Here is a 16459-nt window from a genome sequence, read left to right as displayed (position 1 = left end):
TCTTATATGTTGATGTTTTTTATGTACTGGATAAAGGACTGTATCCCACTGTATATTTGTGCACTTTAATCCTTTTGAATTTCTTACATTGATTAAATTGGTGCCCGGCTGGACACTTCCTTGTTTATAGTACACATTGTTGTCTGTAAATATCTTTTCCTTTAATTCATGATAAGTTAAGGACCACTGTTGCCTTAAAAGAATTGTTACCCCAGGTCCTTAACTACCTCGAGGGTTCCTTTGTTGTCATAATCCCTTCTCAATGGGACAGGTCTAATCAAACTGAAGGATAACCACTGTTGCTTGGACTAAAAACCTGAACATACAAGTTTCATATAGATCCTTGCAGCATGCACTTACATTTTCAGAATATCTTTCAGGTAGAAAGACAATGCGGCCAGAGCAGAAGGCGCAGTATTGTCTTCGGACTGGCATCTGCATTTAAGGGTATTCAGTCACGCTGGAGGTTAGGTAAACAAGAGCATGGTATGTGCTTTAGTCTTGACAGGCATTTGTGAGAGGATAGCGCCTTTTTCGGGACCCAGCGTGGTGGCAGGCAAACCAAAAGCAGGAGCATATAAAATTGATGCTTAGGTGGCAGAGTAACTAGAGTTTATGCTGGATGATTATTTTTTCCAGCTCTTGTATTCAAATATGGGCAAAATCAATCAAATGTTTTCAACAAGGTTCTTAAACAAAAATGGTTTGTATTCAAATGAGTTGTATTTTTTAAAACAATATTAATACATTTGCTGGAATCCATTCCATAATTTCAGAGAATATAGTTCAAAATGTACATAGCTTGCAAAACAATACTGATTAAAAAAACAAAATGGACAACTGATGGTAATAAAAATACACTAAAAATACCCGCAGTAGACTGTGCCCAGCCTAGCATTATTACAATTTGGGCAGAACTTCCCCTGCATCAGTAAAACATTGTATTAAATCTGTTTCAATTAATAAAATGCATGTACTAGAAAAGGAGAACATTGTAAATACTCCATTTTTAGTCATTAAAAAACAAAATAAGAGAATGTTCTTTGGAATCATCGTTATCAAAAGTTTACGATCTGTACATTTTTGCATTTCAGCCTTTTAGGTCCGTTGCCGTACAATATTATGTACATTTAGTAGGTGTCTTTACATTGACTCTAATCCGGGTTCTTTACATAGTAGGAACAAAATCTCTGACCAGCAGGAAAGCTACTCTAGCCAGGTAATGTTGCTAGATGTCACTACTATTTTCTATAGTCCGTCAAAAATAAAAGGTTTTAATTCTGACAAAAGGCTAATTTAGACAAGTATAAGTTTGTTTTACAACCATAACCAACCATTTTGAATGTCAAGTAGAGCAGTATACATTCTTACTTCTGCTTAAGTAGCTATGTGATTTTGCCAGACTAGTTGCCAACGAGTTAGAATATGGACTGTTTCAGCCACTCTGGTGTACCATGTAAAAATATCAGACTTTATAGTGCAAATTCTTCTCTGAACGCTTTTCCGGATGGAGTACTGCACATCACCTAGCCCAGTCTGATTGGAGGTAGCAAGAAACAATAATGAATTGTTTAACTTCAGTCTTAGCCAAATGTTTTACAGTCATTTGCCCCTTCTGGAACACGGACAAGCACAAACAGCGGAATTGTTTTTAGCAAAATTAAACATGAGTAACTAATTACGACAGTGATTTTCTGTAGCATTACTGTTATAGATCTTCAATAAATTAAAAAGTATTTTTCTTGGCGCTATAAATCACGTTTGGTCCCATTTGGGTCCCTTTTTTCATCTGAGTGAAATATTACCCTATTTTCTACATGTGCATCGTTTTGGCGCAAAAAAACAGGACTACGCCGTTTATTCGTTCAACATTCTCAATTTGTAAAGGTCCTCTTCTGGAAGGCCTAAATTGATACACCCATGCTGTGCATAAGCACAAACCTGGCTAGAATGCTCATGCGAAGCAGCTCCTTCACACTGGGATTGCCTTGTGACCAAAAAAGTGGCTCACAGTGAGGTGTCCCAGCTCAATACAACTGCACCACCTCGTTCATACCCCAGAAGTCTTCACATAAAAAGGTGCACACCATCTTGTTCACAGAGCAGGTCTGCAATTGAATCCTACTGTTGCTTTTACAACGACAAACACTCATTTGGATGGAGAAACTTCTTCCAGTTAGCCTTCCACTCATCACACATTGGTCCGTAAAGGTCTTCAAAGGTGTCATGAAATGTGAGAAATCAGTCTTATCCGAGTCTTTATGTCCTGTCGGCATAATGGGCAGGTCTCAAGTTGCAAGGCACAGTCCATACAAAGATCACTGCAAAGTGGACAAAACAACATTCTTGTAAAACTGTATTTTTTCTAGTAATAGTTACAAATATGTACAGTCTGTGCTCTATGGAAGAGCAGAGTGCATTAAGGTTTGAATGGCTTAACATTATTACATAAAAACATCTAAATTCCATATCCCCCACCAACAAAGCACTGCTAGAACCAATCAGTCTATCGTTTCTATAGGGAATGGTGACAGGTCATACATGAATAGCAGACCACACATTTTTGTGGCCAGCATTTTGTGTTCTAGGTTCAGGACAGGGAAAACAAAATAAGTAGTATAAGAATACAACAAAACAAAAAGACAACTGGGAGAGTTACTTGCTGCCGACAGCAGTAGCAAACTAGCGCTTAATTATTTGGTAAACCAATAATTGCTGAATAACTATCTTTTATTACGCAGAATAAAAGTGTAATGAGACTACGTACAGACAAATTTACATGGTAGCATTCATGATGGCGGGTGGCAGGTAGACTGGATTTAGGGAGACACACTACACTACCTTCCTACCAAATTTTCTGTGGAAGTCAAAAAGTACTGAGGATTGAATCAGACTCCCAATCAAACAACTTTTCGGAGAGCAGCCACCAGCAATGAGGCTGGGCGATAGAGGAAGGACAAACAAAGGTGGAAGACCGAATAAGAAGCAAACAAACGAGTGACAATACAGTGAATCAATGGTAAGTAGCGGGTAGGCAGTAAGCTCGCAGGAACGGCATCCCCAATTCTGAATGGCAAGCCTGGGACGAAAAGCTCTGAGGCACTGACACAAGAGATCTAAAAAACAAATTCTCTACAATTTGTAAGGAAGTCATATCGCGGAATCCCCACAGCTCTGCCCCATAGAAAGCAGTTGATATACACTTGGGCTTATATATAGTCATTATTTCATTAACCGGCTTATTGCAGAGTTCGCGTGCAAACTTAGTCAATGCAGCAGTTGATTTTATAAAGTAAAATTTCCTTGCATTAATAAGCAACCTTCCATGGCCCACACTGATGACATGACCCCTAGATATAAAAATGAAAGGGTAAAACTAAGTTTAGTAACAAAAAAGTCCAGACTTTTGAAGCCCTTCCCATATTTCAATACAAATGCCTTGCTCAGATTTGTGGTTAGGCCCAAATCCTGGAGGAATTCCGAAAAGGAAATCAAAAAGCATATTAGGGCCTTGGGGGTACAGGCCATAAGTACGGCATCGTCCACGTAGAGGAGGGCTAGGACTGGCTGCTGTCCTATTTGGAAGAGGTCCTTGCACCCTTTAGCCAGAACGCCACCTAAGTTGCTTATTTAAAAGGTAAACAAGAAGGGGGCAAGATCACACCCCTGCCTACCCCCCCCTTCTCCACGACAAAAGAGGACAAGCATTCACCCCTTACACCAAATCAGACTCTTACTCTACTGCCAGAGTACAGATATTGTGAAAAAATTGATTATAGAGTTATCTACTCCTAGTTCTTATAAAATGGACCACAGCTATTCATGAAAAATGCAGTCAAATACACTTGATCGGTCCGCAGAGGCCAAAAATAAATGACCTTTCCTACCAAATGTGTATTTTCCAATTAACAGATTTAAGTTCAAGCTCTGATCTACATTTCATAAACATTTACAAAAACCATACTAAGTGTCTGATAGTAACTCATTGCTTTCCGCCAAATCCACCAATCTTTCCAATATAATCCTACCAACAACCTTAACCAGGGAGTCAAATAGGGAGTTCGGACGGCAGCAAAATGAGTTTAAATGGTCAACATTTTTGTTAATCGGACTACTAATTAAGGACTCGGACCGAGTGCTCAAAAAGCCTGCACTGCCACATGCTTCTAGCAACATAGCTAACATAGGTCCCCGTAATGCAATATTTTTCTTAAAAAGATCAAAAGGAATTCCATCTGGGCGGGGAGGCTTGCCACCCTTGCTAATCATAATAGCCCTACTCACTTTGTCAAGGGTAAACCTAGGATTGACTGCAGGATCCTCCAAAACAATAGATGAATTAGATAGCTGGTGGACCGATCGCTGATGAGGATTAGAAAAAATGTTAGTAAAATGGGCTACCCATTCCACTTTAGTGATGACCATCTCCAATCGGGGTGCCGCTTCATCTTTCATGATCGGTGGAGTACACATTGCTCCAAAAAGCTGTGCTATCTCTGGTTGAACTAGCTTCTATCAAAGCCTCCCAGGGATCAGCCTTTAAAGTCTTTTTCCTTTCCTTTAGTGTCGATCTATATGCTTGCCTGCAAATCTGAACATCCTTCGGGCACCTAGGAACTGCAGGGGAGCATAATTCATTAGCAAAGGCAAGGTTGTAATTATATACCATCTCATTCACTTTATCACCATAATCAGTATAGATAAAATGCGTCTGGTCAAGGCCTTAATGTTTATCAAGCCACATAACCTTCTTTGAAGGAAGGGGCACAGGCGAGCATTAAAATCACCACCCCAAACAATGATAAACAAATTATTTCTGATGCGGCACAGGGACATAAGATCGCTATCCAGGTGGCATAGTACCATCAGGATTTCCTTATTAGTTGCATTATTATAAAAATTTACCAGAATGCAATTAAGTTTATGTGAGAAGTCCACTATGAGTATTTGGTAAAAACTAGTGGTAGACCAGGTAGTAATATTGGGAGAAGGAAGGTAATTAGAGATACAGATACACAACCCACCTTTTGCTGTACCAGCACTGGATGCCACCGCAGGTTGGTCGAAAGACTTATAGCCATTGAGGTGAAGGGGTTAAACTGTCCGTGTCTCCTGGACACACAGGCTATGAAATTTTCATACAAAAAGGAGCCAGTCTGAGTTGTCAATACTACAGAGCAGGTCCGCCATGTTCCAAAAAAGAACACTGTAACTGGTATAACCAGGCAAAGCCTAAGCTCCCAAAATATTGGTGAAACAGTTTGACATATTACTAACAGAAAAGGCATGGATTATCCCAACATCAGAGCTTTGCGTTGAGCCTTCCACTAAAAGGAAAATGCTACTTACCTGTAAGCATCTGTTCTTGGCATGTAGAGCTGCAGATTTCTACAGTTTGCATTAGATCACCACATGGTTGGCATTAGATCGCCACCTGTTGTTGGGCTTGGATGATTGCATGTTGTTGTCGTCTTGGAAGAAGTCTTTTGTAGTCACGAGATAGGTGACTCCTCCCTTGGACGATAGTGCACATGGGCATCTGCTCCATCCTTAGATTGTTTTTCGCAAAGATGGGAAATGATGGAGTTAGTAGAAATAAAGAAGGGATGTCCATATGTATATCTAATTAAGATGAAAACTGGAACAGATACAGGTCCCGGGGAGGCGGGAGGGCATGTAGAAATCTGCAGCTCTACATGCCAAGAACAGATGCATACTGGTAAGTACCATTTTCGGTTCGAGGCATATGAGCTGCAGATTCTACACTTTGCATCGATTGTGCAGCAGTGTCTCCCCTAGCGGTGGTCACCTGTATGCGTTGCAGTAGTTTGAAAGAGTTTTTAGGACAGCTGGCCTACTGCTGCTTGCTGCTTTGCTTGCACATCAACACAGTAGTGCTTAGTGAAGGTGTGTGTTGTAGACCATGTTGCTGCCTTGCACATGTCTTCTAGGGGAATGTTCCCTAAGAAAGCCATTGAGGCTCCTAGTTTGCATGTGGAATGCGCTCTAGGAGGAACTGTTAATGTACGTTTTGCTTTTTGATAACATATTTGTATACATTTTACAATCCACCTTGCAATTCCAGCTTTAGAGATGGGGTTGCCCTTATGTGGTGTAGCGAAGGCTACAAACAGTTGCGTTGTTTTGAAAAGGATTTGGTCCTATCTATATAATAGAGAACAGCTCTTTTAAAGTCTAGGGTGCGTAGAGCTCTTTTTGCTACAGAGTCTGGGTTTTGGAAAAACACCGGTAACTCTACAGATTGGTTTAAATGAAACGGAGTAATGAATTTTGGAAGGAATTTAGGATTTGTTCTGAGAACCACTTTATTACGGTGTATTTGTAAAAATGGTTCTTGTATAGTGAAAGCTTGAATCTCACTAACTCTTCTAAGAGAGGTAATAGCTACCAAAAAGCTGTTTTCCATATGAGGAATTGCAGTTCACATCTGTGTAGAGGTTTTCAAAAGGTGGTCCCATGAGCCTTGTAAGAACAATGTTTAGGCTCCACACTGGAGAGGGTGGTAACCTGGAAGGAATGATCATTTTTAATCCTTCCATAAATGCTTTAATAGCAGGCACTCTAAGTAGTCTGATGTTGTCTGTTTTGTAAATATGCTGCAATTGCTGCTAGATGTAGGCGTATAGATGAATATGCCAAGTTACATCTTTGTAAATGTAGAAGGTAGCAAATGACATTTTGGATGGAAGCATCTAGGGGATCAATTTGGTTATTGTTGCAGTAAATGGCAAATCTTTTCAATTTAGCAGCATAGCAGCTCTAGTAGTAGGTCTCCTGGCTTCTGTAATGATATTCATACAGTCTGGTGGTAGGTTAAGATAACCAAACTCTAAGACCTCAGGAGCCAGATCGCCTGATTCAGTTGGCTTGGGTCTGGGTGTCTGATGTCTCCATGGTTCTGCGTTAGCAGGGATTGTGTCAGACGTAGTTTTTGGTGTGGAACTAGGGATAGTTCTAGAAGTGTTGTATACCACGGTTGGCGTGCCCACGTGGGAGCTACTAAAATCAGTTACAGCGACTGTTGTCGTAGCTTGCGCACTATTAGTGGTATTAGTGGTAGTGGTGGAAAAGCGTACGCAAATCTGCCTGACCAGTTAATCCATATCGCATTGCCCTTGGACAGCGGGTGTGGAAACCTGGGGGTGAAGGTTGGGCATTTTGCGTTTGTGTGTGGCGAACAGATCTATGTCTGGATGACCCCACTTGTGAAAGAATGGTAGAAGAACTTGCGGATGTAGTTCCCATTCGTGAATCTGTTGTGTCTGTCGACTTAACAGATCTGCTATCTGATTGTGAACTACTGGAAGGTGTTCTGCTAACAGATATATGTTTTGTGGAATGGCCCATCTCCAAATGTTCTGTGCAAGCTGGGACAGCTGTAGAGAGTGTGTGTCCCCCTGTTTTTGTATATAGTACATGGCTGTCACGTTGTCCTTTCGGATTGAGACAGCTTTGTTTTGTACTTGTACTTGGAAGGTTTTGAGCGCTAAGAATACTGCTAGCAGCTCTAGGTGGTTGATATGGAATGATCTTTGTTGAATGGTCCATTGCCCTTGAGTTGTATGATGTAGGAGATGGGCTCTCCATCCTGTGAGAGATGCGTCTGCTGTAAGTACTATTTGTGGAACAGGTTTGAGGAACGGCCGCCCTTTTGTCAAGTTTTTGGGGTTCCACCACTGCAGAGAGCGATGTGTGCGGCTGTCCACCAACACCCGGTCTGTTAGTTATCCTTGAGCCGGATTCCACTGTTGTGCTAGACATTCCTGTAGCGGACGCATTTGTAGTCTTGCATATGACACAATAAAGATGCAAGACGCCATCATGCCTATTAGTCTCATGAACACTCTGGCTGGGAGAGAGTGTTGATGTTGGAACTTTGTGACTAAAGCTTGAATGCTCTGTATCCTTGCTGGACTGGGATACGCTAGAGCTGTAGACGTGTTTGTTGTAGCCCCTAAATATTGATGTACATGGGAGGGCTGTAGGTGCGACTTGGTGTAGTTGATTGTGAAGCCTAAGTTGTGCAATGTTTGAATTGTTTGAGATGTGTGTTGGACACACTGATTGAATGACTTGGCTTTTATGAGCCAATCGTCTAGCTATGGGAAGACATGTATCTGTTGTCTTCTGAGATGTGCTGCTACTACTCCTAGGCACTTTGTGAACACTCTTGGTGCAGTTATTACCCCGAATGGAAGGACTTTGAATTGATAATGCTGTCCTTCCAGTACAAACCTCAGATACTTCCTGTGAGAAGGATGTATAGGAATGTGGAAGTAGGCGTCCTTTAGATCTAGTGTTGTAAGGAAGTCACCTTGTTGCAGCAATGGGAGCACTTGTAAAGTGATCATATGAAAATTATCTGAGTGTATATAGTGATTGAGGGGCCGGAGATCGAGAATTGGTCGTAGTGCCCTGTCCTTTTTTGGTATTAGAAAATACAACGAGTAAACCCCTGAACCTTGATGTTGTAAAGGAACTATTTCTATTGCGTCCTTTTGAAGAAGTGATAGGACTTCTTGTTTGAGCAGTGTAAGATGTTCTGCAGAGTTTGGATGCTGTCTGGGTGGTATGTGTAGAGGGGTAGCTGTAAGTTCGAGGCAGTAGCCATACTGGATAATTTGTCTTACCCACCTGTCTGTGGTGATGGAATTCCAGACAGGTAGGAACTGTGTTAGTCTGCCCCCTCCAGGAGTGGAGTGCTGTTGGGGGAGCAGAGGGAAGTCATTGTTTTGTGGTGGAAGACGTTTGATTATTGTTGTTACGTAGACCTCTTCCTTTATTGTTGTTACCTCTATAGCCTCCTCTAAAATATCCTTTACTGGAGGATGTCTGTGTATTGGATTTGAAGGAAGCAGTATTGTCTGCTCCAGTCTCTATAGAAGGAGCGACAAAAGGAGCCTCGAGCTTGTGTGGATTGCAAAGCTCCCATAGATTTGGCTATATTGGTGTCTTTCTTCATTTTCTCAAGTGCTGTGTCTACCTTTGGTCCACACAATTGCTGTTGGTTGAATGTCTGATTTAAGATGGTAGTTTGCACTTCCTGCTTAAATCCTGAAATGCGTAGCCACACATGACGTCTAAATAGGACACTAATGTTTACAGCTCTAGATGCAGTGTCTGCTACATCAAGTGCGCACTTGATTGAGGCATTTGAAATTAATTTGCCTTCTTGTATAAGGTTGTTTGCCTGTGCCTTATATTGGTCAGGTAGATGTTGTAGTAGATGTCTCTAACTGATCATAGTGAGCCCGGCCATATCTTGCAAGGAGGGATTGTGTGTTAGCTATACGCCAATCTGGGTCTGCCCCTCCCCCTATGCTATACTCATCATCATTTGGAGGTGAATGTGTTGAAGAATGAGGAGGAGAGTTCTCAGGTGAATTTGGAGGTGAAATGTTAAGGGGAACAGGAGATGAAGGAGAAGGAAGTATAGGAAAAGAAGGGTGCATAGGAGATGTGGCAGAGTCCTTCTTCTTGACAGGCACTGCAGGTGTAGGTGCTGTGTCCGATTTCCTTTTCCTGTGTGGTGTAGTGGATACATGACCTGTCTTTGGGTCAATGTAGATCTTCTTTTGTAGAGGATCAGGTTGGAAAAGTTCTTCTTGCGGAACCTTTGCCGGCGCTGATTTTTCCGGATCCGGGCGTGGTTGCTGCTTGTCTTTAGCCTTAGGAGTTGTTACTGTGTCCTTTGGCGTAGGTTTTGGCACCGAAGGTATTGTTTTCGGAGTCAAAGGCTGTTTCGAGGGCTTGAGCGCATCGGAATCAGGCCTTGTAGGTTTCGGTACCGCAGATATTGGCTTCAGAGTAGAAGCTGGTCTCGTCGGCCTCGAGGCGTCAGACACTGGCTTCATAGATTTGTCTTTAGAAGTTGACGGTTTCGGAGCCGGGACTTCTTTCGGTTTCGTTGCCGAGGGAGCTGGTGGGATCGACATGTGCGACTTGCTCGGTAGGGAGCTACAGGAAGGCTTGCGTATTTTCTTCGGAGCCAGGCTCGATGGCAGTACTTTCGAAGTGTTTTTTCGGTCGCGACTGCGCACCGGAGTGTTGACCTTTGCCTTCGATTTGGGTGCTGGGTATGTGGCAGGGGCAGTAATACTCACGCGCTGACCCGATGGTATGGAGTTATCGGAGTTGTCTGCCTTAGATACGATTTGGAGATCGTCTGAATCTTGTTTGGGGAAGAGCAGAACCTCTTTGTCGAAGATATCCACTGGCTTCGGAGCCGATCTCTGCTTGTTGTGTCGACGGGCCCTCCGATCTCGAATGGTCTTCTTGGATCGAAAGGATGCACAGGCTGTACAGCTGGATTCATCGTGTCCTGGCGATAAGCACAGGTTACGGACCTCGTGATGGTCACTGTGTGGAAACTTTGCTCCACACTTGGGGCATCTTTTGAAAGGCATCCTTTCCATGAGGTGTAGGGCTCACGGCGTGGATAGGCCCAACGGCCCGCGTCGACGACTGGAATCGAGGTGATGGAGTCAAGTCGACGTTGATCGATATCAAGAGTAGTTTGGTGAAGTTTGAATATGTTTTTATGTGGCGAAGTACTTGAAAAGTAGATTTCGAACCGGAGTGGAAAAGTTTCATCCGAACCCAGTTGCGGAAAAAAACAATCTAAGGATGGAGCCGATGCCAATGCGCACTATCGTCCAAGGGAGGAGTCACCTATCTCGTGACTACAAAAGACTTCTTCCAAGACGACAACAACATGCAATCATCCAAGCCCAACACAAGGTGTCAATCTAATGCCAACACCAGGTGGCGATCTAATGCAAAGTGTAGAATCTGCAGCTCGTATGCCTCGAACTTACATTTACGGAATTTTAGGAGAGTCTATTTACCCCCTCTAGTTTCTCTAAAGGTGAAAAACGATTACAGACGGGTATGGGCTAGAGTGGATTCTGGGAGAGAGGATCTTAATGGAACACTAGGGAGGGCAACAAGGGGCAAGGGACGGTAAAAATAGCAATGCTGCAAAACGGCGATGTGATGAGGGGAGATGGGTGGTTCCCCAGATGTTGTAAAATTCACTTCTCTAGAGATGGTGAACTAAAACTCAAAAAACACACAATCTCCTGGGAACTTTTTATTAGAGCTTCTACCCACCCAGCTCACTCTTCTCATCATCTTAATGTCACTGAAAAAAAAAAGTCCATGTGACCCCATTCTTTAACCCACCCAATTCTAGGCTTTGTTTCATAAAGACTCCCAAGACTCTAAAGAACAAGTTAATTACCTTCAGTTACGCATTATCTGGTGAAGACTATCTAGCAGCAGATTCCTTACCTCTGAAATTCCCAGGCATCAGCACTCACGGTCGAGTGGCTCCATTCGGCTTCATGTGAAGTCGTCGGCGTCGTGGTTAGCATCCGTTAGGACGTCGCTTTCACCTATATAGGCACCAGCCAAGAGCGGACGTCAGTAATTTTCGTTTTCTTCTACGCCAAAAGCGCAGACCCATGAATTAACTGACGTAAAAGTGTGCAAAACTAGGGCCCTGAAAAGGGGAGTAACCCTAGCCCTGACAAAATCAGTCCGCTAAGTGAGGAGGCATGAGTGGGCCTGTAAGGAATCTGCAGCTAGATAGAGTCTCTACCCGATAATAAGTCACCAAAGGTAAGTAACATGTTCATTTGATAGAGACAGATTTCTTACCTTTGAATTAGATACCCAAGCCATAACATAATGGCGGTGGGCTGCGGACCAATACCTTACACTAGGAAGGCCTGCAGGACAGAACAAGCAAAATGTCTGTCCCTGCGGACAGGACTGTCCAGGCAGCAGTGCTTGGAAAAAGTATGCAAAGATGCCCACCTTGCTGCCGGACAGATGTTCAGGAAGACTGGGACACCCGGGGCAAGGCCTTAGTCGCAGCCTTTCCCCTGGTGGAAAGGGCCCTTAATCCCTCAGGGGGCTGCGTCTTAGCCAGAACATAGCAGATCTTAATGCAGAAAATGACTCAGCAAAAAATGGGCCTTTACTGCCCTGCCCGCCCCTTCTTAGCTCCCACGTACATCACAAAGAGTAAGTCGTCCACCTGGAACGCTTTTGTACAGTTATGGTAGAACAGCAATGCTGTTTTTGGGTACAGATGGTGGAGACGCTCCTCTTCCTTGGTGGGATGCAGGGGAGCAAAGAAGGATGGAATAGGGTCACTACCTTCGGCAAGAATGAAGCCCAGGTGCGAAGCACCACTTTATTTGGAAAGGACATCATGTAGGGAGGCGTACAAGATAGTGCCTGCAACACACTTACGCTCAGGGCAGATGTAATCGCCACTAGAAAGGCTGTCTTGATGATAAGCTGTATTACTGACAATGCGCATTCTCTTTAGAGGCAAACAGATCTAACCAAGGCTCTCCCCACTTCTGACTCGAGACACCATTTGTGATGCCGCTAGGCATCGGCGGCTGAGTTTGTCCGCACTGGCGTTCGGAGAACCTGCCAGGTGTTGAACCACCAGGGTTATGCCCTGCTGATCCAGCCATGTCCATAGACGCAAGGCTTCTGACAAAGGGTTCATGACCCCACCCAGCCATGCTTGTTGCATTACCACATGGAGTGGTTTTGTCCGTGAACACCTGCACTAACTTTCCCTTGAAAGAGGGAAGAAATGCTTTCAATGCCAATCGAATCACCCGAAGCTCCAACAAGTCGGCATGGAGCCCCAATTCCACCAGAGACCAGTGTCCCCTGTTGATCTCCACCTCTCCAAAATGGCTGCCCCATCCAGGAAGTGACGAATCTGTCACTAATGTGAGATCTGGATGGGTAAGGGGGCAGCCACTGACCCAACCGCGGTTCGTCAACCACCATTCCAGATCTCTCCCAGTTCCTTCCGAGATCAGGACCACATCAGTGATATTTCCTCGATACTGCGCCCACTCGAACTTCAGATTTCACCGCAAAGCCCGCATAAACCACCTGGCATGCTTTACCAATAGGATGTAGGAGGCCATGAGGCCCAACAGCCTCATAGTCAGTCTCACCGAAATCCGGGGCAGAGGCTGAAACATCGAAATCATAACCAGAATATTCTGAACTCGTTGCTCGGGAGGATAGGCCCAAAACTGCAATGATCCTTCTCCAGCTGTTCTTGATTTGGCAGAATGGGAGAAGGAAAAGAAAGGAAACACAGAGAATAGCCCTCCTGAATATCTGCAAGACCCACTTGTCCGATGTTATGGACCTCCAGTGGGTGAGATGGTGATGGATTCTCCCACCAACGGGAGTGGTGTGGTCTTGCAGAGTCAGACTAGGAGTGTTTGGAGGCTGCGGCTACTGAGGGCAGGTTTACAGACAACTACTGCCTTGCATTCCTTGGTCGCAATGAACTGCGTCCACGTCCCGCACAACTTGGGAAGTCTGTGCAGGAAGGTGGCTACGATTGGGCTGGCACAGCTGGAAACCTGTTCCATTGCCATGAAAGGGGTGAAAGCTAGACTGACCACAAGGTGTAGAAAAGAGGCCAAAGGATCTGGCCGTAGCTTGAGAGTCCTTGAACGAAACAAGAGCCTTCTCCCCAAAAAGATGGGATCCATCTAACAGGATGTCTGTCAAGTTTAGCTGGACATTGCCAGAGAAGCCAGTTGTTCTAAGCCAGGCGTGGCGCAGGAAGGCCACGGTCGAAGAAATCGCTCTGCCCAGCGAGTCAGTCATGTCAAGGCCACACCTTATGGTGAATTTTTCTGCATCTCTTCTGTCCTTAACCACTCGAGCGAGCACTGCCCAGGCCTCCAACAGGACTTGTGGCAGCACTTGCGCAACTGTCTCCCAAAGGGAGTTGGAGAAACAGCCCAATAAGCATGAGATATTCACCAACCGCAATGCCTTGCTGGAGGAAGAAAACTTCTTCCCAAGTGAATCCAGCCTCTTAGATTCTTTATCCAGAGGGGTGGAAGGGAATGCACCCCTAGAGGTAGAAGCCTGCACCAGCAAGCTTTCAGGGGTGGAGTGTTGGCGGAGGAACTTTGGGTCACCCGGATCCGGGCGATGATGGCGTGAAATTGTTCTATTCATAGGAGCCCCTGTACTAGGCTTGGACCAAGTGCCTAGCAAAGAGGGCAACTCCAGTCCGAGGACCTCAGCTGCTCTCTTAACCACCATGGCCCCCTCCTTCATAACCACAGTTGGCAGAGAGAGCATGCCAGTATCTGGGAAAGTGTCCACTGGCCTCCTCAAGTTCACCATTCCAGTCTACAGAAACATACTGGTGTTCTAAAGAGTCCATCGACCCCTCCAGATAATTTCCCAAGCCTTAAAAATCATCAAATTTCAGGCGACAACATAGAACCTCAGGGTTCAAGCGACATCGAAATCAGGGTAAGCGATGCCATTCCAATTCTGTATCGTCCAGGATAAGGATGGGGCTGGGACTGCAACGACTTCAGGTCCGATGCCAGGGAAGGTCGCAATTGCAAACACAACAATGATGGACAAAATGTGGATCAATGTCACACATTCACCCCAGTCCAAAGATCTGGGCCCAAATCCATCGTTTTTCCACTCCACACCACCCTGGGTTAGACAATGGCGATATGCAAATCAGCGCTGACCCTGTGCCCCATGGGAACAGTCCAGTCTGAACTACAAAAGCCATGTCCTTCCCAGAACAGAAACAAGCATCCGAGGACCGGCCCGGTTTCGAGGTAACACCTCTCATCAGCCCGGCTAGCTTGATTCCAGTGGTGTGGAGTGCCTGGGACTCACGTCTGAGCATCCCCAGTACACTTAGAGCGCTAACTGCAAACACAACAATGATGGACAAAATGTGGATCAATGTCACACATTCACCCCAGTCCAAAGATCTGGGCCCAAATCCATCGTTTTTCCACTCCACACCACCCTGGGTTAGACAATGGTGATATGCAAATCAGCGCTGACCCTGTGCCCCATGGGAACAGTCCAGTCCGAACTACAAAAGCCATGTCCTTCCCAGAACGGAAACAAGCATCCGAGGACCGGCCCGGTTTCGAGGTAACACCTGGGAAGGACATGGCTTTTGTAGTTCGGACTGGACTGTTCCCATGGGGCACAGGGTCAGCGCTGATTTGCATATCGTCATTGTCTAACCCAGGGTGGTGTGGAGTGGAAAAACGATGGATTTGGGCCCAGATCTTTTGACTGGGGTGAATGTGTGACATTGATCCACATTCTGTCCATCAATGTTGTGTTTGCAGGGAAGGTCGCAATGGCACGACCAGAGTCGTCCTGGATCCAGGATCGGATCCCTGAGGCCCGACCAGTGCAGTAGCCGGAGCAGACTGTATTGAATCCAACAGAGCCCCTTCCGACCCGCGGGGTCAGAGGGTTCGGCCAGCTCAAATATGCGGTGCATGACCTCATAAAAAGCTTTAATTTTTGCGGGGACGATCTGGCTCCCGAGAAGGGAGGGAGGCGTGAAGTCAACCCTGGCTCCAGGTCAGCAGAGCCATGCCTAGAGCATCAGCGCTCCTTACCTCGTTCGTCGACAGACAATTGAGGTGAAGATTAAGTCCGCTTGGACTTCTTCTTCTTGTGCCTCTTTCCAGAGTGTCCCGATGACCTTGAGTGGGACGAAGAGAACTTGGGGCTCTGGGAGTTGTCCCACAACCTCCTCTTCTTTGACCGGGATCTCTATAGATTTTCACTGAATGGTGTCGCATGCCGGGCTGCAAGGAGCTTCATAGCCCGCTTATGCAAGGTCTTTGGAGCCATAGCCCAACAGTCCGAGCTTGACTTCGAGAGGTGGTCCTACTCGAGACACCATAGACAGAAAAGGTGGAGTGTCGGTTACCGACATCATGCGGTGACAGGCACCACACAGTTTAAACCTGGTCTGCCTCGCACACGATGGAGAAAAAGAAAATTCTGAAGTGGACAAAAAGTCAAAAAAGGCCGGTCAAAAAGCAACAGTGGGGTAGCTCTTCCCAGATCGGTGCTTAACTGGTGCAGAAAGAAAAGAACTGAGGTATGCACGCCTGGGTGGCACCTATATAGGTGGTCGCGACGTCATAACCAACTCTAAAGACGCCAACGTCTGCAACGTATGGAACGCTCCTTAGCTGCAGGAGGGAATTAGCATATACTTTCAGCAAGTCTAAACAATTAAAGGACACTTTTCCACATGTAGCAACCACTCTGCTAATGAGCCAAAGGTAGATTTTACCGAAGCTTCAAAGGCCTGTACTGCTACATGTAACATCTTCAAGGCTTCATACGTCACCACAACAGTCCTTGATCACAGCTTGGTGCCTGTGAAATCAGTATTCGGTTTGGAAAAATATGTCAGTTTTATAATACCGGATGATTTTAAACGTGGCTCTGGGATTTTCGGATGCTACAAAGAGTTGTGGTCCCAAGTAAGAAAATGAGGCCACATCCGAAACAGCAGAACCAATTGCAGCACAGGAAGATGCATCGCCACCCACAGCCTGACCAGGGCTGCAAACGG

The 16459-nt window shown here is 45.2% G+C and overlaps 1 protein-coding gene across 1 annotated transcript in view; it reads right to left on the bottom strand.

The window, feature by feature from the left end:
• Positions 1-690: 690 nt before the first annotated feature.
• Positions 691-16459, bottom strand: part of RSPRY1 (ring finger and SPRY domain containing 1) — a 220759-nt gene continuing 204990 nt past the window's right edge. The window contains exon 15 of the mRNA XM_078670430.1: positions 691-2321. Coding sequence (XP_078526556.1) covers positions 2225-2321 — 97 coding nt within the window. The 3' untranslated portion in view covers positions 691-2224. The remainder of the gene's footprint in view (positions 2322-16459) is intronic.

This window comes from Lissotriton helveticus, chromosome 12, assembly GCF_964261635.1.
Source record: "Lissotriton helveticus chromosome 12, aLisHel1.1, whole genome shotgun sequence".
Taxonomy (NCBI): Eukaryota; Metazoa; Chordata; class Amphibia; order Caudata; family Salamandridae; genus Lissotriton; species Lissotriton helveticus.
Note: the sequence above shows the minus strand (reverse complement) of the source record. Positions and strands in the feature narration are given on the sequence as shown.